We start from the raw sequence: 25596 nt of genomic DNA on the forward strand, positions 1-25596 counted from the left end.
GCAGCTTGGGGAAGTTATCCTGATGCTGCTTGCTTGGTATGTTCCATCCACAGACCATCTCTGTCCAAAACTATGGAACGTTCGCATTACAAAATCTACATTGTGTGGGGAGAGTTCTTTTGAAACCAAGCCTGTATGTACTGTGGTTTTCATCCCTTTTTGACCCTGTCAAGCAGATCTCCTTACCTGGTGGTATTTTGTATTTTCTGAATGGGAGCCTCTGTAGGAGGCTTTAAGAGCTGGTGAAAGGCTCTCATAGCCCACCCTCAGCATTCACAGAAGCTGTCCAGGCAGCCATCACCTGTTACAATTAGAATTACTTACCTTTGTAATATGAGGGAAGGAGACAGTGTAGTCCTGAGTTAGTCTGTTGTTGCAACATCCTGTGTGAAGTTGTTTCTGAAGCTGGAAATGTGTGCTGCTCTGCTGTGGTAAGCCTGAGTGTATCCAGAAAAGCGGACTGAATTATTCTGACAGTGTTGGCTCTTTGTCCCTGCTGAATGCCTGTTTGTCCTGGGTAAGTGGATTTCGGGATCAGCCAACCTCCAGCTCTGAATTAGTCTAATAAGGTATGGAGGGGAGGGTTTAAAGGTCATTTTGCGAGCAGCTGGCTCCCTGCATATATTAGGGGAAATGATTCTTAAAATAATGTGATTGGAAAGCTGTTGATTTAACTTTTCGAATACCTGTGGTCTGTAAAATCTCAGCTCTTCTCCCTCTGTCCTTCAAGCTCTCTGCTTGCCCTCTGCCTGCTTATCTCTCTGTCGTTTCTGATTACCTCTACCCACCTGCCTCTGCTTTCCCTCTCAGTTTATCAGTCCACGTTTGCTGCCCACAAGGACTGGGCTTATTTTTCTGAGCAGATCATCTGTTGGGTTACTTCACTGAGCAGTGTAGCAGAAAGATAAGGGTTACTTGGTTCAGTCTGTTAGTAAAGCGTTATTGCATTGTTCTTTTATGGGGGGACTGGGAGCTCTGAACATCCACTCCATCTGCAGTCTTTGTGTGTGTTGCAGGTACCTTGTTCCCTTTTGAGAATGAATTGGACGTTGGTTTAAAGAAGATCATGATATTTTTTATTTTTTTTTAACTCTTGATCAGGTTAGAGTGCGCACAGTGATCATTTCAGCTTTCTCTCTGCAGGCTGTTTCAATCTTTACCCACTTTAAATGCTTCATATAAAAATGGAGAATCATTTTCTTTTAGTTGTTCTCTGGATTCCTCTTTTGCCAGCAAGGGTGATCCCAAGCATTCTGGTGGTTGTTACACAGTGGACATGTTCCCCTAAGCCATATTAGCAGAAGCAGATGAAAGCTTTTGTCTTAAGTAGTGCTAGAGGTGGCTTATTTAGGATTATCATCCTTTTAACAAGCTCCATAATATTTCTGGGCCCTAGGTTTCTGGCAGTACCATTTGACTTCCTGTGATAACAGTCATGCATCATCTCTTAGGACCAAGCCTAAGTGTGTTTGAGAGTATCCTGAGGCTCAAAAATTCTTAAGTCTTGTTAGAAGTGCACAGTCACTGAAAAATGCATTGGATGCAGTGATTCAGATGGGATTCTTCCCAGCTGTGTGCAGCAGGATCTGCTATGATAAAGACACTGTGAGAGGACTGGGGTGTACTAGAGTAGAGCTTCTGTTGTGCCAGTGGCCACTGTAATGCTTACAGCATTTGGATAGGCTCCAAATTGACCTCTCTGGAGCAGAAACAGGTCTGTTGCTGAGGACGGACCAGGTGTAACGTTCCCATAAATTCCCCACTTTGTAGCCTTTACCAAAAGTCTCCTGCACCTAGGGGTACTGTTTTGTTCAAGAAGAATAAGCATTTTAGAAGCTATTAAATGAGAACCTCGTATTCTGTTCCAGCTTGTGCTGTTATGAGGATTGTGTGCACGCAAAGCTATGGCATGAACTTGAGATCTCATGTTCCTTGTTTAATGCGGTGTCAAATTTGTGCTGATTGGGAGATGAATAAGAGGGATATCGGCTGTCTGAGACGGTTCCTAGTGCTTTATTTTGCTGAGGCTTGACATTTGCTGCAATAGAGCCCATAAAATGTAGGGATGTCTTTTTCGTCATATAGGTGTGTTAGCAGCTTTCTTGCACTGATGGATTAAAGCCAGCCTGTGTTCAGTAAATGTGGATAAGTAAAAAAAGGTGAGATTGTGTGCAGTGATCCTAGGTCTCCTTTCTCCAGCTGCCACCTTCTGCCTGTTTGCTGGGAACCTTTGCATGGGCAAACGGCTTTGCTTGAGAGAACAGGCTGTGCGCTATTTCTGACATAGCCAAAGGTGGCTGATGCAAAGCCAAAGGAGAGCGTCTCTCCCAGGGACTGAAATGTCAACAAAGATGTTCTGCGTTACAGGGCCCTGACTTGCTTTTGTATAAAAACTGAACAGATGTTGGAAGGTCAGGAGCTTTGCTGTATACAGAGCAGCCCCCGGAGAGCAGGGCAGAGCCTGTTCAAGTGTCACAGGTAACGTTCTGGGTTTAATGTGCCAGCACTTCCCCGTGATGTATGGCTAGTTGGCTGTTCCCCTGCAGCCCTGTCGGGGTTTTTATCCTGACCTAAGGAAACAGGACTCAAATAACCATGTCGTGTGCTCGTAACTGTGGTTCCTGTCCTGCTCTCTGCTTGCTCTGATCCTGCTGGCAGGTTGCGGTGGTATTCCTTGGAGGCATGGTGGCTCTGAAGTAATAAGTTCCTGTATACCTTGTGAAAGCAGGCAATTAGGTGGAGGAAAGGGACCCCAGTGCTGCTTGTGCAGAGGGAATCATATCGACTCGCCCTTTATTGTTATTTAGTCCCAGAGGAACTTGGCTTTGACTTGAGAATCTGAGGAACCCCGGTGACCTCAGTTCTGCTGTTTGTGAAGCAGCTTATTTCTGCTTCAGAACTGGATTGCCTAAATGTTTGGGGACTGGCTTGTTCTTACCGCTATGATCAGCTTTGTTGGAGGGGCTCAGTGAGGGTAGTGCTGTAGCATGTGAGGAGAGGGAATAGCCTTGATTTTTAGGAGTTGTCCTTTGGAGAAAAAAAAAAAAAACCCAAACTTTTATCCACGTAATAATTTCCTTGTTCACTTTTGAGAAATGGAAGCCTTATTCTTTAATAATTCCCTCCCTCTCTTTTTTTTTTTTTTTTTTGAGAGTAAGATAAAAGATGCTGCATTGAGTGTGAGCAACCTGGGAGAAGAAAAGAGATGATAGGTTTAAAGTAGCTTGTAATCTTGCTCCCTGCACTCCTTTCTGTGCTGCCCAGTCATATGTTGCTCTTGGGACATGCAGGCTCTGGAGCAGATCCTATCTGGCCTGAGCACCTTCTGCAGCTCACCAGGACCTGTGCTTAGTTGTCAGCCTCTTGCTGTGTTATCTTGCTTTTGCTGCTGTGTTTTGAGGCAGGGCGGCAGTCGAGATGGGGGAAGGGGAATGGTGAATCCAAGGACCAGCACAGCAGATGACAGTGTGTGAAATAGCTGAAGATTCGTCAGCACTCGTGGGTGCCCAGGGCGGTCACAGGCTGTGACCTGAGTGACTGCCATGTCCGACAGTCGTGTTCAGAACTCAATGACAGAGTCAGTGACACTTGACCACCTTTTCCAGTCCCTTGATCACACTCATCCGTCGAGCACTAAGCACACTTTGGCATGACTGGCAGGAGCTTATTCCAAAGCTTAATGGTAGTGCGGGGCAGTAGATCTGGAGGGCAGCCATTGAAGAATTGGTTGTTAGCAGGTCTATATGTGGGCTTTGGGCAATATGACGGGATCAGGTTTATGAAGTTTTCTCAGCCCCTGTCAGTACAGTGCTGGGCTTTGAAGCATGGTTTCCTCTGAGCTTTGTTTTCCCACAAAAACTTCAGGCATGCTCCATCAAGGAGTGTGAAATATATTTAAAATCCCTCTGCTGCCTTTTTCTCACAGTCAGCGGGGCTGTGCTTTCTTCTCTGGCGTGGAGTTGTTTGCTGTTGAGAATAAGCAGTCTCTTTTCTTGCTATTCCTTACCTCTCTTTGGGATGTGATACCATCAAGAAAGCCAGCTGTTCCAATCTGAGAGTCTGCCTCTTCCTTCATGCTCTCTTGTTGATTGTGTTGAATCAAGGAATGTTTGCAGTAATGTAGAAAAAAAGGGGAATGTGAAGAAATGAAGAATGAGATCACACAGCAGAAGCCTATAAGGAGGGATTCGTATCCTTCCCCAGTTCACAGTGGCTGTATCTGGAACCAGATCTGCTATAATAACAGCAATCTCCTCCTAGAAGCTTGACTCCTGTATCCAAATTCTTGCTTCAGTAAACTCTGGGATCTGAGAGATCCCATGTGGAGAAGAGAGCAAACGGAGCAGCTGGGGAGACCTGACAGCAAGGGCTGTCTGTTCCTGCTGAGAAGATGGTGGCTTTGATAAGCTTTATAGAAAAAAATATTTTAAAGGAGCAGAAATGCAGGAGATGGTCCCTGGATGGCATCTGTAGCAGAAGGACAAGGTAGAAAATAGTCTTGTAAATCCTGCAATTGGAATTCTGACTCTTAATATCTTGAACTTCTGTCTCAAATCTTTGCCGACGTGTGCTGTTTCCCTGTGATTCAGGTTCATGGCATCCCTGTGCAGCCAAGGAAACTGCCGGGCTGTGCTTTGACTTTGGCTCCAGCTGTTCAGTGCAAAAAGCTTTCACTGCTGCTATGAAAAGCTTTTCTTAAGGGACAACATTAAAGCAGGAGTGTTGTGGTGCTTGAAGGTTGAAGCAGGCATCCTCCCTTGAGAAGTGTCTTCCAATTCACAGCAGTCTGGTACACTGTCATGTGGATAAAAGGCCAGAGGGATCGTGCATTAATCTGTAGCTGTTCGTAATTAATCTCTCCAGTAGTGTTGAATCCGACTGATGTTTGGTTTGAACCCACCAGCCAGGTATGTAAAAGAATTTCTTCAGTAGCTCTGAACTGCTCCACAATGCTCTAGGCTGTAACTTTGCATCTGGGTCCTAGCTGCTTTTCTTCACCATCCTTGGCTCTTGCTCCATCTTCGTTCTTCATTTGCTCTGTTGGTATTTTCCTTGGCTTTATCAGTATTGGTTTGTACTTGAACACAGTGCCTGGTTGCACTTCTATCCTGGCAGCAGGGTGGTTAAGTAAGATGCCATACTGCACGCCTTGCCCTGGTCAAGCTTGTGTTCTTCCTGCTAACTGCCTTAGAAACAACAAATGCTTCTTGATCTTGGCATGAATTTTGTAAGTGCCGTTGAAATCTTGACAGACTTCTGTCATTGCTTGTTGTAGAACTGTAAGAACGTGTCCTGATTTCTCACTTGCGATTTATTATTTACAAGTTACTTTGAGGTAGGCACTTGATTTTTATTTTTATATTTTTAATGTTTGCAAAACTTTCTTTTCCTACTCTAGCTGTAGGAAATATTGGAATATCGTCTTTAAAAACACAAGAAATTTACCATTCCTACTGGTCAGGATGTAGAACAGCGCATTGTGCAGGAAGCCCTGTTTGGACCCACAAGCCCTAGGATCAAATGCTGTATAGCACTGCTGAGTTACTTTCCCTGTGGCAAATTTAGATTTTTTGTTTTGCAGTGTGCTGAGTTGAACTCTGGTAGTAATGCCATGATAACATTAGGATGGCTGTTCGTTAGTTCAGGGCAGTGCATAGCAAATGTTTGAGCTATAGGCAAGGGGTAAACTGTTCCAGGGCTCTTCTGTGTGACATCCAGCAATTGAAACTCAAACTGTGGGTATTTCACTTATACTTTAAGATGGGGCTCTCTTGAATCTTGTGGGCGGTATCTTCCTCACTATGTAGTGTGAGCAGTTCTGGCCACCTATAGAACTTGTCTTTTAGAATGTACAAGAAAGTTAGACATATGCCACTGCCTATTTCTGCTGCTGCTGCCTTCTCCTCCTGTCTTTTCCTTTACTTGCCTCTCCTAAAGTTTGGGCTCAGATTTTTTCCTTTCCCTCTGTCTTCATTTTTTTTTTTTTTTTTTTTTTAACCAGCTTCCCTCCAGTGTCTCTGCACTCTCTGCCTCTCTCCCTCCTCTCCTTTCTCCCATCCCCATTGTTTGCATTTCCTTCATTTTAGAGTCGGTATTGAAGCTGACACCAGACTGCCTATTCCCTGCGGCACTGAACTGGCAGTTTGGAAAGAGGAGGCTGTGCTTCCCTCGGGGGGCAAGGCAGAGTTCAGTATCTGTCTTACTTTAAATATGCATCATAACGTGGCTGATCAGAGGAGCAGAGAAATCACTGGGCTCCGAGTACCGGAAGCTTGTAAAGACAGAGAGGAATCCTCTGCATTCCCTGTGCCCCTTGTTGAACATGAAAGCAGCTCGGCACAGGGGAGGTTGACTCAGGAAGCATGGGTGAGTCTGAGAGACTCCCAGTGAGAGGAGGATGGGAAGATCTGCGTGCTTTTGTAAGCATCACACCTTTTTCTGCTTCAGCTTTCTCATCCTGTCAGATTTATACACTTATTTTTAACCTTGGAGGATCCTAAAGTACGTTACCTAACTATCCATCAACCTTGCAGGATGCTGTTTGCCTTGGGCAAGTGGAAGATTGATCACTGATCATCGTGCTCTTATGGTGAGGAGACAAGCCTGGGTATCCCTGTTGCATGTTGTTATCACAACCACTGTCATGGCAAAATACAAGAGATGGATTTGCTGGTTTTGCAGAATGAGTAGCAACTCTACTAAGGCAAGCCGTGTGCCCAGCTGGTTTATCACCTAGATGGTTCTGCTCTGCAGCCCTACATGATGCTGTGATGCAGTTACCTGAAGGACAGAATAGAAAATGGTGCTTAACAGTTCAGCAGTTCCCACATCAAGTTAGGATTGGAAGTGAGAGGTAGCCTATTGAATTAAAGCTGCAGCTGTAATTTTAGTTTGATCTAAATACCTGTAGTTTGGCAGAGTAGCAGGGTCATGACTTTTGTAAAAATGTCTGGGTCCTTCAGGACTGTGGGAAGGTCAAGACCTCTGCTGGAAACAAGGCTGTCAGCCTTGTTACTTCCTGGGTCACAGTCTACTTTGGTTTACTTGTGATTGTTCAAGTGGTCAAATCTGGTCTGCCTAACTAGGAGTGTTCAAGGTTATATCAGCAAGAAGTATGGGAGAGGCTGCAAGCTCATCCTTTTCTTGTTCTCTTGCTATCGTTGACTGGTGAGGTGCCTAACACATCAGAGGAGATATCTGACAGCTTCAGGACTCAATACCAGGTGATTGTCAGCTGGAGAAATACAGTGACTGTGCTTAGGATAGTTTAATAATAGCCTTACTTTAGACTCTGCTTGGGAGAGAGAAGAAATAAGCAGATTGAGGAAGCTACTTCACAGTTCTCCAGAGCTGCTCAGATAAAACTGGAATAACAAATCCCTTTGATTGGAGGCAGAAAGTCCTCCTGTAGCATCTCCGCATTTGTTTTGTCTGAATTCCCTTCTACTTAAAGAAAAAGTAGTAGTTAAGGCTCTACAGTTGGAGACTGGTTTACATTAGCAAAATGATATGTGTGAACGATAGAAGAATTACTGCTGGGCTGGATGGATTTGGCCTTCTGTTCTGATTCTGCCTTTTTCCCCCAAGGATCCATGTTTCTTGGATTCTGCCGCGGTGTGTTTCAGTTGCTGTCCCTGTAGCAGTTTGCTCAGTATTTGTGGAAAAGGTTGTGCATTTGAAGTGGGTGGGGAATGGAAACAAGAGTTGGCATCGTGCAGCTGATTTCTCCTCTGCAGTGCTACATACTCACTTGTCACTTTTTCCTCTCCTTTCTGAAAATTTTTGGTTTCGTGTCTTAAAATAGCTAGTACAGAAAGAGGGCTTGTTGCCTACCAGGATAGACCTTCCCCAGCTGTGCTCTTTCAGCTTCTTCCTGTCCTGGAGATGGCTGTGCTGGAGCTGTGAGCCCCTCGCATGTGTCTGTGTCCCGTCCTCACATGCAGCACTGTGTACCCCACGCTGCAAGCCTGATTTGGTGCTGTTCTTCCTCTTAGACCTTCTCTGAACTGTTAGGCTGCTCTTTACATGCTGTCACTTTTTCTGAAAAATGACACACCTCCACATTCTTTCCAGAGCAGGTTTCCACAGGGGAAGCTCTGGTGGCAAATCTGCCTGAACTGTTCACTCTAAGGTTGTCACAGTTGCTGCACCCATGGAGGCTGTGCCAGAGCTAGGAGAGCTCCTTGGGAAAGCAAACAAGCTGCTACAATTCTGGCATGTGACCTTGCTTGGGCTGCACTAAGAAAGCCTCTCCAAAACAAGCAGTAGAAAGGGTTTGCCCAAAGTTGCTTTCATGTGTAAGTTATTAAGGATTTGACCTTGGCTTTCTAGGTGTAAAAGGCTGTGTCAGCCCCCTACTTCGTCTCTTGGCAAGTCAGAAAATCCAGGTACTTACCAGGAGCTGTTGCTTGTATGACCTTCATGCATGAAACAGTTTCTCTTTTAAAATGTTTTTTCCCCTTTATCAGTTATTCATTGAAGAGTCTCTCTGCATCTGTAGAATTTTGAAGGGTAGCTATTATTTTACCATTTTAATTTTCCCAGCTGTTCAAATAATTGTTTTAACCTCTCCGTGCCTGGGAAGTGCTTTCCACATTCCTGTTTGTTCTGCATTGTATTTCTTTGGTTTCATGTTTCAAATTACGAGCAAACATCTTCCCCCAGCCCAGATGGTCATTCCACGTCTGTCTTCTCTACAGCTTTAATGGTACGTTGGTCTGAACGAGACCCTGAGAGCAAGGAACTCACAACTGCCCTCTTCGTGATACAGGTTCAGACTTCATCGCCTTGGTATTAATTTTTGATTTCCTTCTTTACTTTTCCAATCAGCGTCGCTTTTCTTAAGCGCATCTCTAAAGGCTTTGCCATAGAAATGAAATTTGAGTAGCTGTGCTGTGGCATTTTTGAATGCACTGCTGTAGTTTCTCTTGCATGCTTTCATCACGTGTTCGTAAAGTTTCAAAAGGTGATTTATAATTTATCAAACTAAGCATAAAACATCTGACTGCAAAACCTATCAATCTGATCCCATCTCTTTCTAGCCCTTTAATTAGGGAAGCCCTGCTGAAAAATGTACCCATCAACTACTGAGAAATGGTGCATTCCTGGACCCTTGGTATAAATCTTCAGTTATCCAGGTGCCAAAATGCTGTCAGAACTGACAGATCTTAGAAAATACACCCACAGGCAGAACATTATCCATTATACTAGCACTGAGCAGTGGGCACTAAGGCAAAATCAGTAGAGGATGTGTCTTTATCAACTTTAATTGGCTTTTCCCGTTGATAAAAATCAGGGTACCCAGCAAGGAGGAGAGCCTATCTAGCAGTTTTGATCTTTCCATCCCCGAGCTGAAGGTGCAGTCCATCTCCACTGACATGTGATGTGAACTTGTCTCAGCGTGGTCTCTAGCAGCACAGCAGCCTGCAGCCCGTGGAGAAGGCTGCCAGCCTGTCTTTGGTGAGCGACCGTGCTTAAACAAGCGTGAAGAATGAATTACCCTGGATAAGTTGGGTTTCATCAGTGCTCTTGTTGCTTGAAATGCACTTTGAGAGAGCCAAAGTTAGTTAAACTTTTCTGCAGTTCTTGGTTTGTAGGGGCTCCTGGATTACAACTAGCTGGGCTCTGAAATGAAGGACCTGGGTAATGGATGTTGTGGTATAGCTGGAGATGGTGGAGAAAAAGGAAGCGGCGACTTTGCAAGAGCTACTGGATATGACACGTATAGAGGTTTGGGGAATACAGCAAGCTTCTGCTGGGTCATTTGGCACTGCAGGTTTATCTGTGGCTTTGCATCGCAGACGGAGGAGTCAGCAGCTGCCTGGGTTTCTCCTGGGAAGGCTGTTCTGCAGCCTTGCAGCAGCATCTTTCATTTTCTGAACCATTTAAATATTTTAGTTTTTCCTTGGCACTGCTTACATCTATTGCTATTAGATTTATAAAAGTTTTATTAGAGTAAATAATACAGTGAAGATGATTTCAAATCTATTACTACACTAGTCTTTATCTAGTTGATTAATGAGAATGACTCATTTCTTTATTTATCATCAATTTGGCAGTGTGTCGTGCTTCTCTTGCTAAATTCTACGGAGTTTCTCAACATGGCTTTATTTTAAGTTTCTATTCTGCTACACCAAACTTGTCTATCCGATTTCCATAAATAATGAAACGCATAAATGACTCCATTTGAAAAAGAGAGTTTACGAAGAGTACTTTATTGCGGAAATGAAATTTTCGCAATCTCTGATGGTCATAAAAGCCTGACTGTAAGGCCATCACAGGGCTGCAATCAAAGAAATAACAGCGTAACCCTTTATTTAAAAAGGTTTTTAAACACATTATAAGTGTTGGCTATTCAAGCAAATGAAGGAACAGTCTGATATCCAAAGCTTGCTGCGTGGAAAGCCTTACATCCATGGGACCATCTTCTAGAGAGTGTCCTAGAAGTGCCACCTGGTGGGGCTGGGATGAGGGGATGTGGATCTGCAGCCTCAAGCAGCACAGCTCTGGTTTGCCCCATGTGTGCCCATGGCCGGGCCAGCCTCTTGCCTGGCTGAATGCACTGGAGACTGGCACAGAAGAGTCCCTGTTGGGTTAAGTTCTAGAGCCTGCTGCTGTACAGGCTGTAAGAATGTGATGGACCTTACGGCAGAATAGTGGATTGTGCTTTTTTTTTTTTCCCCTTCCTTTTCTTAGCTCTATGATAAGCAGCTACATAGTGACTTCTTGTGTTCAGAAGGTTTCTTTAGAAACTTGAAGCAAGTGGGAGGGAAGCTTAACAAAGTCCATTCTGTTCTTTATATTCAAGCTGCCTTTCTACAAGCCCAGCCCATCCAGTGTGTTGTCACTGTTCTTTGCAACGAGGGGAAGGCTGAAGCTTTAAAAGACTTCTGGAGAATATATACAAACCTGTGTGAGTAGCCTAAAACACCATGATTCACATGGTGTCCATGGATGCTGGCCATACCACCGTTTGGGTGATTCTGTTGTACTGATGCAAATGCCACAGCAGATTTAGCAGGATGGCATATTCCTGCCTGCTGGCCATAAGCTCTAGTACCTGCATGAAAGAAGGGATTCCTGTGTGTGCAGCCCCATGAGAGGATAATGAGCTATGAGCCTTATTATGTGTAATAAAAGAATAATTCCAGGTGAAATGTAGCTGAGGAAAGAGATCAGGATTTTGACATCTTTGTTTCTGTGATAGCAAATGAACACCGAGGGTAGCATCACCTTCAGTAACTGTAGGCCACTGCAGAAGTGTTTTGCCAAAGCAGCAGTGTAAATGCAGGCTGACACGGCCTGACACTGGGGCTTTGTCAGTCCTTCCCCAAATGCCTGATGGTTCCCAGCTCTCAACCACCTTCTGCCTGAAAGCAAGACTGCGGGATTTTCCTTTCATTCTAAACCTTTTGCTCTGTTTTGAGCTCTGGGAGCCATTGTGAGCATAGTGCTGCAGGATCCTTTCTCATAAGGGCCTTGATAAATATGTATTGTGTTGTCAAGTGTTCCTAACTCCTCTGCAGGTAGCAGCGAAAAGCAAGCTGCATGCCATGGGTTGTTGCGTCTCCAGGGTCAATAAAAACAAGATGGCACGGGGGATTGTGGGAAGAGGAGCTGGGATAGCTGCCTTCAGCATCACCTGCTAATAACACAGCTATTTATAGATAAGCTGAGGCTTTGTCAACGGGATTGTTAAATTAATATTTACATACCAGCGTCATTGTCTCTCACTAAAAATCTCATTTGCGTTAGTGCTTGGACAGAAGTGCAGCTTTCAGTGCTCCAGCTATGTGTGCTTGATGAAAGTCTGTGCTGTGCGGTGTCTGTGTTTGAAGCTGCTCCTGACAGATTCTTGCTTTGCAAATCCCCTCCTCTCTGCAGCAGCATTTCCCCACCTTTCTGTGCCACTCGCTGTCTCACAGGAGAGCTCTCACCTTTGTTCCTAGATGCCCGTGGCTCACAGTGAGGCTGATCTCACTGGAGATGTGCAGCATTTCCACACAGCGATTCCCGTTTAATCTCTGCCTCTCGGAGAGGCTTGAGCTGTTGATGTCTTGTGGGTAATTTAATAACTAACAGACAAATAGGACATATAGATTGTGGTAACGTAGCCCAGATGCAATCCCCCCCTTCCCTGTTTGCATCTGTTTGAGTGAGTTTTGCTATGAAGGCTTTATTTCTGTGCTGGCAGCAGGAGGCGGTGCTGCTCGGCGGAGCTGTGCTGAGTGCAGCAGGCTCCACACCTGGCTAAGCAGGCTCAGTCCCGGTGTGCACCCGCTGCTTTTCAAAAGGGGAGAGTAATCCACTTGCTAGACATGTCTGTAGCTGTCTTGTAAGTCCTTCGGCGACCTTGAGCAGTCATTTAACTCGTGTTTGTTTGCCCAGCTCTACCTGGGCAGATATTACTTCTGTGGTTTGGAGGGTTGAGGTTGAACGGATGTCTTGGAAATGCCATGGATGAGAGGTGAGGTGGAGGTATTTGTGCTGCTGTCTCAGACAGCCGATCAGAGTGCAGCTTCACCTGCCCATCTTACTGCTTCGTGCTTCAAAGCACCCGGACACTGGGCTTATGTGGGAATGGGGAGGTGGTAATGGCAGGGCTGCGGTGCAGGCAGGTGTCGCAGCCTCAGCCTGGCTGCTGATAAGCTCCTGGTGCTGCTGCTGTGCTAGTCCTAATCTGCCTTTGACCTGCGAAGGGATAATGGTATCTGCCTTTCTGACACCTCTGCAGGCTCTCTGCGTACCTCATTACCCTTTTTTGGAAGAAAACTTCACAGTCCTGTTCTCCCTGCAGAGCAGAGCTCCCCTTCCCAGGTGAGTCCCATCAGTGCCAAGCCAGGACTCAGGGTGCAGGCTGCAGTTTCGGCTCTCCTGGCATACAGTGTGCTCTGAAACCATGAATTCACCTTTCATTTATTTTGTTTAAGATAGCAAAGCCTCCATTTCCTCACACTGAAGATGTCTCTTCCCTTGGCGTGTAGGAGGGGATGGGGATGTGGGCCAGCTGCAGGCACAGATCTGGAAAGCCTGGAATCAGGTGCTGTGCTGCTCCAGCTCCTCTCCTTGCCTTGTGCCCATCTCACCACCTCTCTTATTTCAGCTTTAAATCTTACTGAAGGCAGCTCCCAATTCTTTCATTTTTCAGATCAGCCAGCTTTTGATTTTTTTTTTTTTTTTTTTTACCTTATGCTGATGTACAGGGGAGATTGGCTTTAATGCAAAATGTCAAGGTTTTTTCCTAGAGAGCTGACAGTAAGTATAGGTGTTCTGTATGTGCACGGGCTATCGGGATTAGGCATTCTTACTCAGAAACATTGGCTGAGACAGACCGACACTCCTCCTGCCACAGAGGCAGGCAGGCACTCTCTGATGCCAAGCCTTGAAGTATTTGGCATGTTTTCTGCTGCCCTAGTTTTGTGCAGTTGTTCCTGAAGTTTTACAAGTACATGAGAATTTTAGTTCTGTTTAAAAATTAAAACAAATTAAAAAAAATAATAATCAAGCCCTCCTTCTTAGAAGGCACCGGTATGAGAATATGACTCAGGTGCTTAAACCCAGAAGGCAAGTGAAATAACCCCGGTGCATTTCGGAGTGGTTTTATGTCAACTCTGTGGCTTTGGGGAGAGTTTCTGACTTCTCGCTTGGGTTTTGAGTCTGTGAGGGTGTGCAGCAGGGCTCGTTTGTGAGTGAGGAGCGCCTGCAGCTCTGCAGTGTCCCCTGCAATCAGTACCGATCGGTCTCCCTGTATCACAGGAGCCTGCCCTGCCTATTTTCACATCTCGTTTACTTTTTAATTTGCACTTTTTTCAGTCGTTCCACTTTTCAAGCATTCCTTGCAAGCCCGAGGATCTCAGGCTCTTCAGCTTTCAGCGGAAGCCAAGAATTCGTGTAAGAACACGATTCTGGGCCATTGCTTTGACATTTTCGTGGTTATGTCATATGTCATCAGGCTTTCATGCGAGCTGGCAACACCGCTTACACTGAGTGTAGTTGTTCACGGAGGGGGCCGGTTCAGCTCCGTACCCCTGGGCTGATCTGTAGAGACTGCCTGGCTTCTCTGTGCATCTCAGCCCTCGCCTTTGTCTCTGGGCAGAGGCACTTCTGTGCTGGCTCCCTGGCAGCTGTGGAAGCACGTGCTGCTGGGATGGCAGCTGAGTCGGTGGGCACACACTCACACCTCCGTGCGGCCTGACGGGGGGACGCACGCAGCCAGACTCCCACAACAACGAGCTTTCCAATAAAGCTGAAACACAGAGGTATTGTTTGTCCAACCGCTGGCAAATGCACAGAGCCATTGTGCGGCCCTGAAAGCCTTGGCGCTTTATTCTCTGCAGACTGAATGGCAGCCGCGGGTAATAATAACACAAGATTAAAAAAGCCAACATTATAGGGGCATTTACAACCCACTGAGAGAGTGAAATCTCAGCAAGGCTGAGCCGTGTCTCTAGCGATCCTCCGTTTTTACTGCTTGATGAGGAAATGATGGGCAGCTCTGGAGAAATGGCTACTGCGGAGCAGATGAAAGGGGAGTGGGTTGACTGCTCAAGCACTGCACTCAGAGTGGGACAAATGGAGCAGCTCGCTGCAAACCGAGCCTGGCCTGTCCCCTTGTGCTCGGGGAGCGGTGTGTATTTGTGGGCCCGTGTCTCCTTTGCAGGCTGATGGAAAGTGAAGGCAGGCAGGTGGTGGAGCTGGGCTCAGTCTGTGCCATCCAGAGGCTCGTGCTTGGAGGCTGTTGGTCAGCATCACCCAGGGATGGTGCTGGGGGAGCCTGGAGGCTGCAAGTGTGTGAGGATGTAGCGGCAGGCTGTGAGCAGCCAGCCCTCTCTGCTGGCTTACATCCTCTGACACTGTACATATTCGGATTCTGGACGTAAGCCTCAGTTTCTAAGTCAGGCAGCAATAACACCCACTTCACACAATTTAAGCTCATCTAACTGATAGCATCTAACAGGTGGAATGTCATTGTTTTCAAAACAAACATACTTAGAAACCAGCCCTGTTTGTAGAGATAAAAAAAAGAATGCAAAAACACTGAAATTTACAGGAAAGCTTTCTTTTATTAGAAGTCAAGTCTTCAATTCAGGTTCAGCTCTAGCAGTTATTTAACTTGACTGTCTTTAAAAAAACAAAACTCTATGTATATACATCTATCTGAACCAGAGGCAGAGGAACATCCTCTCTGGACATGCCCAGGCTGCAGAATAGCAGTGAGATCACAATGCCAGCTCTACCCTTGCTCGTAAGGTATCACAGCAGGCTAACCCTGGCAGTGTGGAGCTGCTGGGATGTGCCCTGCTCAGACAGGTTGTGCACCTGCCTGGGACTCAGCAGTGCCTTCCAGATGTGACGTTGCTCTTCTGGTATGAAGGATGGAATGAGTGAAATGGTAGTAGGTATTTTAAAGCTTGAAGTGATAACGTTGCTTTGTAAAGATGTTTGCTTACCTGACTGGGGCAGCTATGGTCAATGACTGTAGTTTTCCATTTTAAAAGCATTCAGTTCTGGTTTCTTGCTTTGCTTGTGCCAGACAGGATGGCTTGGTAATTGCTGGGACCAGGATTGCAGAGTGCTGGTTCTTGTGTGGGACATGGTGGGGATTCTGGCAGCCAGGCTGCTTCACAGACTCATTTTGTTGGATTAATGAATCTGTCCCGGCCTCTGTTTTTCCAAGAGTGATAAGAGGTTACTGATATCATAGGGATTTGTGAGCTCCTTTTTATATTGGCCATTTGGTGGGGAAAGAAATTCAACTCAGAGGGCTTTTTAGAAGAATAAAGCGTTTGAGTTTGTTCTGTTCTAATCCTGGTTACAGAAAATTGACAAGTTCCTGTTAAAGTCTCTTTAAACATAAAATGTAAATACACATGGATTACACCACATTTTTTCTTCTTTGTCCTCTTCTATCTCCCTTTTTAATTTCCCTTATGGCTGTTTTTTTTGTTTTTGTTTTCATTTAAATGTTCCTGTCTTACCCTATAGACAGTTCAGGTTTGGACCCGAGGTTCCGCTGTGCTGGCGCAGTCTCATGGAAGAAAGCTGTGGGTTTGCTTTGTTTCCACAGGTTGCAAGTCTGAACTGAAACGTATGTTAATGATAAGAGCTCTGTGGGAAGAAGATGCAAAGAGGTGTTGAGTGACACTAGAAAAGAATGGTCTAGGAGGTGGGAAGAGAGGATGTAGCTAAAACTAAATACGGTGCTTGCTTTCTGCCAGATCCGTTGCAGCAGAAGCATGGATGTATTCCCAGCTGACAGCCCCCTCGTCTCTCTTTCCCCCTCCTTTTTCTGTCTTCCCCTCTGGGGCTACTCTGTTAGGATGAGTTGCTTCCAAACAGACAATACTTTTCTAGCAGATAAACGGGCACCTAAGAAGCTGTGCTGGTATCTATCATAAACAGACATGCAGCACAGTGAGGGAAATTACGGGATGGGGACCAGCATCATTTGTCATATATTAAAAAAAAAAAAAAAAGGCCTAAAAATCCCAACCAACTCCCCCTCCACTTGAGCAGCGTCCACGAGAAGAGCAAGCAGCGCACTTAAAAACTGTCATTTTCATTCCTAGTCTTTTAATACATTATAAAAAGCTCCAGTTAAACATTCCACCTTGGGCCCTGTTTGTAAAGGATGTGTTTTAGACAGATGGAAGCAGGTGTCTGTCCTGACTATAAATTTGCAGTGGAGGAGATGGGAGATGATTATTTAGGAGGCTTTTGTGGCTTATTCCAGCATCTGCCATTCTACCAGGGCACCTCCTGAAGAGGGAGAGGGACAGGAAGGAGCTGGAGAAATGCTGAGCTGCAGTTCCCTGTCTTGTGCCCACGCAGCATGGAGGCTTCTGCGTGTCTCAGCTCCTTGGTGCTGACAAGGGGAGTGGCAGGGTGAATATTTGGGGTTTATCGGGCGACTTTTGGAATCTCTGTCTAAGAAGCATGGTTGAATCATAGTCTCAGCAAAGCCTACTGACACCTCACATCTGTTAGTTCTCTGTCTGCTTGCCTGACCTTGGTGGATGGTCTAACTGGCCTTTGGTGCAGGGCAAACAACCAAACTTTTTTTTCCTTGTAGTTGAATCAGATTTTGCAGTTCCTGGAACCGGCTATTACAAAATACTTGAGAGATTGGCAAGAGCTAGGCGCATAATTAATTCTTAAAAATCTGATGGTCAGATACCACAAGCGCCCATTCAGCAGTGCTCAGCTGGTGCAGAAGAGTGGCAGCAGTGTGTCAAAGGTGCTGATTCTACTCAAAGATATTTCAGTTTCTGGATTGCAGGCAAGCAGTGGAGGTAGGCTCCCTGTACGTTTTTTTGATTTAATTTACCTGTAGGGTCTCTACTGTGGCCCTACTCTTTTTGGGCATCGCAAAAACAGGCAGAAGTACATCTCACACCAGTCTGTGTGGAGTCACAGTCCTCCCTCTGCTCTATCCCACTCGTTTTTGCCTCTTCTGCTTGTAAAAAAGGGTGAGTGACATCTACGCCCATACGGGTGAGATGAATATGGCTATCACACAAATAAAATTACTGGCTGCCGAATAACAACAGCTTAATGAAAATGTGAACTGTTAAACAAATAAAGCCAGTCAAGCTCATAACACTTCTGCATGGAATCTCACTGTATCACCGAGCAGAAATAGAATTAGGCACAGAAGGATGTCTGGAGAGGTTGCCTTGCTGTGCTGGGTGTGTGGGGCTGGGGTGGGCAGCAACGAGCCGTAACCTCGCATGGACATGCAGCTGCAGCAGCTAAGGTTCCAAGCAGGTGGCCGTGCCTGTCTCCCATCTGTGTGGGGCAGCGGGTGGCTCGGGATGAGCCCTAGCCCTCAGAGTTTAGAGGATAACTGAGGTTGCTCTCATTTCTTTTTTCTTTTCCCCTCGTTTTATGTAGGCTTGGTCTCTGAGCTGCGTGGAGTCCCCAGCCTGCAAGGATGCATTGAGTCTCGGTCACACCAAGCTTTAGTGCACCCTAGTGTTGGAAACATTGTACGAGTTTACCTTTAACATGTGTTTATTTTTCTGGGTGACCTTGTGAAATTTCCTTGCACTGGATCTGTTTCATGCCGTCCTGCTGCCTTTATCTAATTTGTTTTCTTGTGTATGTTACTGACGTCAAGTGAAGTGTAATTTGTTTGAGAAGTGGTGCTTATAACAAGGATCCTGCTAGTAATCCCTGCTCTGAATCCCTGTATACACAATGTTCCAGGAATAATTAAAGTCAGAAACTTCAATCTGGAGGGATGCACAGGGGAAGCCTGTCCTGAAATGAGGCTTAGCATAGCTGGCCTTCGTACTTCCAGTGCATTTTAACAGCAGGGTTTGCTGTTTTTCTTCCAGAACTGGATTTAAGTAGAAGCTTGACATCCTGAATTTATGCACCTAACACTGCTGTTCATCAGTCAGTATTGTTACCGTATCCTTTCTCTCTCTATTAATTTTCCTCAGTAGTCTACAGGGATCACTTGCCAGCTTGTTTCCAATTCCTGCACCTTCTTGGCGCCTTGTTTTGTAACGTCTTGCATCATGTACTTTCCATTTCTGTAATTCATTTAATTCAAAATATTGGAATGGCTTTGCAAGTATTTATTGCATCTCTTTCTTCCTTCCAGTAGGAGATTACAGGTCACGTATACAACTTAATCCAACGTTGTTTGGCTTCTGGGATTATCTTTTTCCTTTTACCCACTAGGAATGGGGGTACGTGGAAGCTGCTGCCTTTCTATGTATGTGTTTTGTGAAGGTTGCTCAGAGCAGAGCTTGGTGGTGCAGCAGTTAAACCCTGCTGTCAGTGTCCCTCAGCAACTGTGTTACTGTTGCTGTCCTTAACTTGCAGATGTTGTGGGTTTAGAGTTTGCAGTAATGAAATTCTGCAATCAGTAAGAGGTTTTCTATTCCTTTTGGCTCTGGAAACGGATATTCACAGTTGGGTGAAGTTCATTTTAATCCTTACAAAACCAGAGCTGTATTTGTACAAGTTGTCGTTGTTCTGCTTTTGGATCCTCCTGGGACTAATCCATGAGTTTGCAAAATGCTCGGGGTGCCTCTGGCTGTGGGGCAGAGGGTTAGGGGTAGGCCCAGCATTATTTCCTCCTCCTGTCCGTTCCTGCCTTCAGCTTGCTCCAGAAAGATGCTGTGCTGTGTTTGCAGCCTCTACCTTCTGATGCATATAGATAGAGGGATGCAATTACCGTCCTCTGAGGTAGAATCATTATGCTGGCTGTAAAGAAAGAGGGTCACAGTCCTAAAGGGAAATGATTTTAAAGCAATCTTGACCAAGTCTAGTAAAGCCTTTTCAGACCACTTAATGCTCAGCCAGTCCTTCACAGCACTTGTGATATGTCTTCTTTACTTGGAAAGAGGCAATGGCACTAATGCTTATCAAGGGATAAAGAAAACCACTGATAAACGGCAGCACAGGGTTGAGGGGAAGGCCCTTGGAGGTGTTCAGGAACTGTGGAGCTGTGGCACTGAAGGTCAGTGGGCATGGTGCGGGTGGGTTGGGGTTGGACTTGGTGATCTTAGAGATCTTTTCTGACCTTAATGATTCTGTGTTAGAGGAAGGCAGAGTTCAACACCGTTTGGTACGTGGAGCTGTGATGAGCAGCAAGCTGAGAGATGCTCTGGCCAATCTGGTGGGAGAGGCAGGCAGCAGCTGCAGGTGAGCTGGGAGCAGCTGGGGCGCAGAGCAGGCGCTGCTTCACGCAGGTGATTTTCTTAATTTCAGTCCTTTGCAGCAGCTGGATAGCCACGGCTCTGTGGGTTTACAAAGCTCTGAGCCAGTACCCAGGAGAGCCAGAACAACTAGTGGTGAAATGCTCCACGTCCAATTTTTGTCCTTTAGAGCTCCTGTGTAATTTTATTGGAAAACAAAAATTGTTTAAATAATGGAACAGACCCAATGAAGTTGTGCAGTGATGCAGAAGGGGTGAGGAAGGGTTATTTCTTTCTTTCCATTACTTTTCCCCTCCAACCTCGCCTCCCAAGTGTGGGTGAAAGCTGCGTGTCAGGCACTAGCCCGGCCCAATGGCTTTTCTTAACAGCAAGAATGAGATTAAATGCAATTAACATCGATTGAACAAAACCCGTCCTCAGTTTGCACTCCAATTAATTAATCAGCCATCCTTTCAGTGGCAACCCTCTGCAGAGCCCTGTTTGTTCCTCCTGGCCCTACCATTTTCCAGCACGTGTCCCAAATGAAAAGAGCTGAGCGTGGCCTCCTGCTCCCTGCTGTGGGTCTGGGGCTCCCGGCTCAGCCAGGGGCTTCGTGCTGCTTGGGGACTGCGGAGCTGCTCAGTCAGTGGCAAAGCATTTCCTGTGAAGCAAGGCTAATGGTGGGAGCTCTCTCTGAGTTAGAACAATTGTCTGGAGGAAATCAATGTTAGAATGCATGAACAAACAGGTGAGGCTTGGAATAGCTGCAGATTGGTTGTGCTGGTAAATAGCTCGGTGTTCTGGCAGTGCAGGGCAATGTGTTTGACAGCACATCCCGGGCGTTTGCTGGAAGTGCTGTTCTGCTGCCCTGCTCTGAGGGCACTGTCCTGGGGAAGCAGCTGAGAAGTCACCGGGTGAGCTCCTCTGCTCTGCGAAGCTGCTAATGCGGAGAAGAGGGACAACAAAACTCTTTTAATAGCATTTTGAATTAATGCTTTTTGTTGCTGCCAGGCATACTCCGGCCCCTTCGTATTCCAAACCCAAGGACAGCAACTGTTGGACTTCTGAAGGATGAGGGAGACAGAGAGGCTTTTCTGTGCAATAACTGTATGGCACAGAAGTGCTACGATCCATTAGTCAGCACAGCTGCTCAGCAGAACAGCCAATACCCCGAATGTAACAGAACAAATTGCACATAACCAAAAAATACCTACAGCATACATCAAACCAGAGTGACTCAAATGTCCCTTACAATGCTCTGGGCTGCTAATAGGCCCACAACAAATGCCTTATCCAGCAGAAAGGCCTTGAACACCCATCTTAGGACAGGTGAGGATTTCTGTAGTTTGTTAGTGCCTCTTTGCAGACGAACAGAGATGAAGAAGTGACTCGGTCACATTACTGAAGTCTGCTGCATGCCTACAGGTCTTCTGGGTTTGAGAAAACTGCCTGTGCATGGTACAGAGCTGGGAACTATGGAGATTAATTTCTACTTTGTCACTGACATTCTAAATGTGCTGACTCGCTTATCATGGGGGTCTGCTCTCTGATTTCTTCATGGCTACGCAGTGCCCAGGTGTGTGAGCACCATGGTGTGACTGCTTGAAGGAATGTTAGAACGAAGGTAAGGCATTCACTGGAGGATACTTGCAGGGTTTACCCCTGTGAGACTAAATGCTGTTAAATAAATGCATCTTGGTTCAGCTGGGGCTTGGCAGACTGCGTCTGGCAAACTCAGAGGGAAGAGGTTCCTCAAGGCCAGGAGTTCATGGGTTCCACCTGGAGCTGAGGCATGGAGCATGGAGAGGATGCTGAGCTCCTGCACTGAGATACAGCTGTGATGGATTGCCTCGAATGCTATGCTGAAGACACAGTTCTTGTAGATGGTAGAGCTGGGCTGGAGTTCTTCAAATCAGAACCTGGTGTCTACCTAACACTCGGAACAACCTGCTTTCCCTCTGCATGAAGGGAACTGGCACCATCACCATCCTGATTCATCAGTGAGTGCTGCATGCTTCAAGGCTGCTTGCATCCTGAACTCTTACCTAAGACTGCAGCAGAGAGCATCCAAAGCTGGCTGGTTACTCTGTGATGCATCACTTAACTTCAGGCTGAGCCTCAACTTGATTAACTGGGAGGATCTGATCATGCAGGAACAGCTTGTGGCTGTGCGCTGCCTGGGCTTGTTGCTTGTGCAGCCTGGCTGATACATCTGCAATGCTAAGGGTGTGCAGGAGAGAAAAGGCTGCTCCTTCCCCTTCCTAGCTCCTCCTATCCAAGGTAAGGTAAGCACTGTAGCAGCCCTGGGGCATGTTGCAGGGAGGACTCTAGGTTGGAAGGGACCCGAGAGGATGCCAAGTCTGGATCCATGGGGCTGCAGTGCTAGCTGGAGTTGAAACACTGGTGTGAACGGCTGGCTTAGCAAAGAGTGGGTTTAGTCTTGGAGATGTGGCGTCCTTCCACGCTATTACACAGCGTGTGAGGCATGAAATCAATGGAACTGTGCTTTTAAGTAGTTAGCCACAGGTCTATGAACTGACGGCTCAGGAACAGTGAAAACAATTTTGTGCATATGGTGACAAATGTTTTCTTCCATCAACTGCTAACAGACCAGGAGGCCCTCAGAGTCTCCACGTGCAGGTGTGCTACAGCTGGGTGATGCTCTGCAGGAACTGCTGGAGGAGGAGAGCTCTGATCTCTGCCTCTGATCTCCAGTGCTATTGGTGTTAATGATGCCTGCACTGCACAGCACATTCCCCAGAAGATTTGGGGCTGGACAGGTTCAGAGACTGTACTCTGGTTTCCTGTTGTTGTTTGTTTCTTTCTTTTGAAGCAGTGCAGAGTGATTGATAGTATTGTTACCTGCATCTTTTGTTCCCAGAAACTGCCCTTGGTGTGAGAAGCACGGCAGGAAATTGGTGTCTAGCCTGTTTGGCATCCCATCAGCTTTTGGCCCAGTGATGGCTGCAAAAGATTTTGGGAAAGCTTAGTCATGTGGTGTGAGATGGAACCTGATGTTTTTGCACAAGGAGTATTTGTGAGCCTCCAGCTGGATGTGTCCTTGGAATGTGGATGGGCCAGGCTGGGAGGAATTGACTGAGGTTAAGTGCTGGCTGTGTTTTCTCCTGGACAAGTAAAAGAATGTAGTTATGATTATGAACATGAAATTGTGTAACAAAGGTTTTTTTAAATTGCTTTACAGAAAAGTTTTTGGCGTCTTCTGTAGGGGTTAGCTGCAGAGTGGTCATAACAGTGGCTTTACAACAAAGCAGAGTGTTCCTTGACACTTAACTGAAGTGTTACAGTATGAATACAGAAAATTACTGTATTGCAAAATTGATTGGGAGCTGTTGCTGCTTTGCTCATTGCATTTAGTGCGAGTGCTATTAGAATTTTTTTAAATGTATTGCACTGTGTGAAATTTGTAAGTCACTAATGGTGAGAAAAATTACCTGGGAAATTAAAGGCAGGCAAGTAATATTGATGGTTCATTTGTCAGGTTTGTGGCTAAGCTTTGTCTAAATAATTTGGCAAACAATTTTCTCTTAATTTTTGAATCTCTTGAAGCTTCTCTGGTTCATTGTTGTTAGAGACAGGGCTGTCTTTGGAGGTGTGTGGTGAGTGTGGTCTCAGCGTGCTGACTTTGCAAGTGTTAAGCAGCAAATACCAGCCTGCTATGCAGAAGCAGCCTAAACAGCACCCTCACCTTCCAGCAGACATTGCCGTGTGTGGTAGCAGCACTGTTTTTATGAGGTGTACCAGAAAGGAGAACATTCAAGGAACCATAGTCTCCTTCCTAAAAATGCCTGCTACAAGGAGTAGAACCAAGCACACATCCAGCCCCAGTTAGCTGGCTGATGGAATCCCATGCAGCTGACTGTTCACGTGTCTTTCTGTGGTTGGCTTTAGAAGGGTTCTGTAAATGTGGGTAAGTATTCTTTGCTCTGTGTTCCATTTTAAGAGGGTTTGTATCTTAAGATAATAGTTCTTAGTAGGGTAGTGTCTCTGAATTGCTCTCATTTTCTTTCCTCCCTTATGCTGGTCCTGCTCCAAGCATTGGGGTGAGTGGTGTGCGTTTGGCAGCCGCTGATCCAAGTGCTCCCATGTCCTGCTGGGGCTGAGGCTTAGTGTGGAGCTGTGCTCACTCCTGCTCAGCTGCTCTGAGCCTCAGCTGGCTCTATGGCCTCTCTCTCCTGCTGCAGGCCATCAGATTTATAAGTCCTGATCGTTTGCAACTGACCTTATGTTCTTCTTCATAGAATTAGCCTTGCCTTTGATATCATGACCTGCTCTCTTGCTTCCACAGTCCTCTGTCACCTTCATTGTCTGACTGCATTTTGCAGAAGGCAATACCTGATACATTTTCTGAGGAATTTTCTGTAGCCTGTCACCCATGCAGCATTGCTCCTTTGTTTCTGAAAGAAATAGTCCAAGGTCAACAGCTGTGTAACTAACTGGCTGCTTTTTCCTTTGTCTCCTTTTTTTTTTTTTTCTTCCAGGAGCTTTTAGTTAACTCTGGATAAACATCAGCCACCAAAGAGCAGAGGACAGGGACCACAGATGCTCCCTGGAAGGCCCAGCATCCTTCTGGATAGACGCTGACTAAAACTGGTGCCTTCTGCCCTTCGTGGTCCAAGACAATGATGATTCCTCTTTTAATGGCCTGCATGTATTGGTCTGTGTGGATGCTTCTGGAACCAGGCAGAGGGTGGTAGGAGAGGGGAACACTGTTACTTCATTTTTGTATTGTAATAGAATAGAATGTAAAGAATGGTCTTGACTCCAGCACGACTTGTTGCTTGGAGGCATACTCCACACAGGCCTGGTTTACCCTGTGCTAGCTTTGGTTTCACCAACCCCTGTCTGAGTTTCAAGAGTTGTTATTTTTGTCCATTTGCTCCAGAATTAAGGGACTAAAGTACTTAGAAATAACCCTGACTAGCTTGTTGGGATTAGCTGTTCCTAGCATGCTCTGATTGGCTACACCAGCAGGCATGTTTCTTCCCTTCTGAGGTTCTCTCCTAAGTAATAAAGTGTTTAATGTTCACTGTGTGCTGTGAGATACTTTCAGTCCCATGAGTTTGTAGATTGCTGTTTCCTACCTCCTACCCGTGCCAATGAAAACTCCCACCAAGTATGGGGAATGGAAGCATTTCCAATCACAGTTTATAAATCACAAAACTTGTTTTAGGTCCCAGGCTGAATGAGGTTGGCTTATTTGAAAGTACTTGGAAGAGTGCAAAGTCCTGGCCAAAGAGAATCAGCGTTGGTGAATCATACTGAAAAACACCCTGCCTGCTGAATGCAGAGCCCTAGCTGTCTTTCTTTCCTCTAGTTGTTGTGTGCAGTTCCTCCTCTGCTGTCCACTGTGCACTTTGGCCTCGTTTGGTTGTGTGCCTTTTCCTGCAGCCAAGTGGGAACTCTGTTTCTCTCGTCTCATCCTGCCAGAGGAAGGTGCAACAGATGTACCTGTCAGTAAAACAGGAACAGGTCTAAGTTTGTAACTCCATTCCCTTTCTCTGCCTAAAGCCTCTCCTCCACTTGGCAGCTTCTGCTGCTCGTGTCCTCCTTACTGTGTCTGACAGGTTCTGAAGAATGTGATCGTGGATTTTTGGAGGTCGCATCAGATTTTAATGCAGTGTTTATGAAAATAAATGAGGGGAACTGAGAACTGTTTTCTATGTTATATTCTGCTTTCGGGTAGCAACTTAGAACTTCATATCTTCATTAAAGCAACAAAATTCCTTTCCTTTCGAGAGCTGATGCCACAACTGTCTTCTTCCTCAGAATCTTTGCCTGCTTGTTGTTGTTAGCAAAAATTCCAACGCTTCATCACTGTGCCGATCAGACTTGTTATCTCCAAAGGAAGGGGGGTTTCCCCAAGCAAGGTAGGATACTTTGTGTCCTCAGGTCTGTTTGTGGCAGCATTGGGTGGGCTTCTGCT

General features: G+C 45.9%; 1 protein-coding gene across 11 annotated transcripts in view; it reads left to right on the plus strand.

The window, feature by feature from the left end:
* The window catches only part of CHCHD6 (coiled-coil-helix-coiled-coil-helix domain containing 6), a 132684-nt gene that overhangs the window by 76782 nt on the left and 30306 nt on the right, over positions 1–25596 (plus strand). For 4 of the 11 annotated variants that reach the window (XR_014886394.1, XR_014886395.1, XM_085235983.1 and 1 more), the window contains one exon: positions 24152–24699. The exons of 1 other annotated variant lie outside the window; for it this stretch is intronic. Coding sequence is in view for 4 of the 10 variants with exons in the window: in XM_085235982.1 (XP_085092108.1) it covers positions 24152–24175 (24 nt within the window). In the remaining 6 variants the exon portion in view is untranslated. Of the gene's footprint in view, positions 1–6533; positions 6590–8699; positions 8791–9295; positions 10913–12733; positions 12817–24151; positions 24700–25596 lie in introns of those variants that run through there. 6 more of the 11 variants (XR_014886397.1, XR_014886399.1, XR_014886398.1 and 3 more) reach the window with 6 other exon arrangements.

The sequence above is a fragment of the Meleagris gallopavo genome, chromosome 14 (assembly GCF_905368555.1).
Source record: "Meleagris gallopavo chromosome 14, MGAL_WU_HG_1.1, whole genome shotgun sequence".
Taxonomy (NCBI): Eukaryota; Metazoa; Chordata; class Aves; order Galliformes; family Phasianidae; genus Meleagris; species Meleagris gallopavo.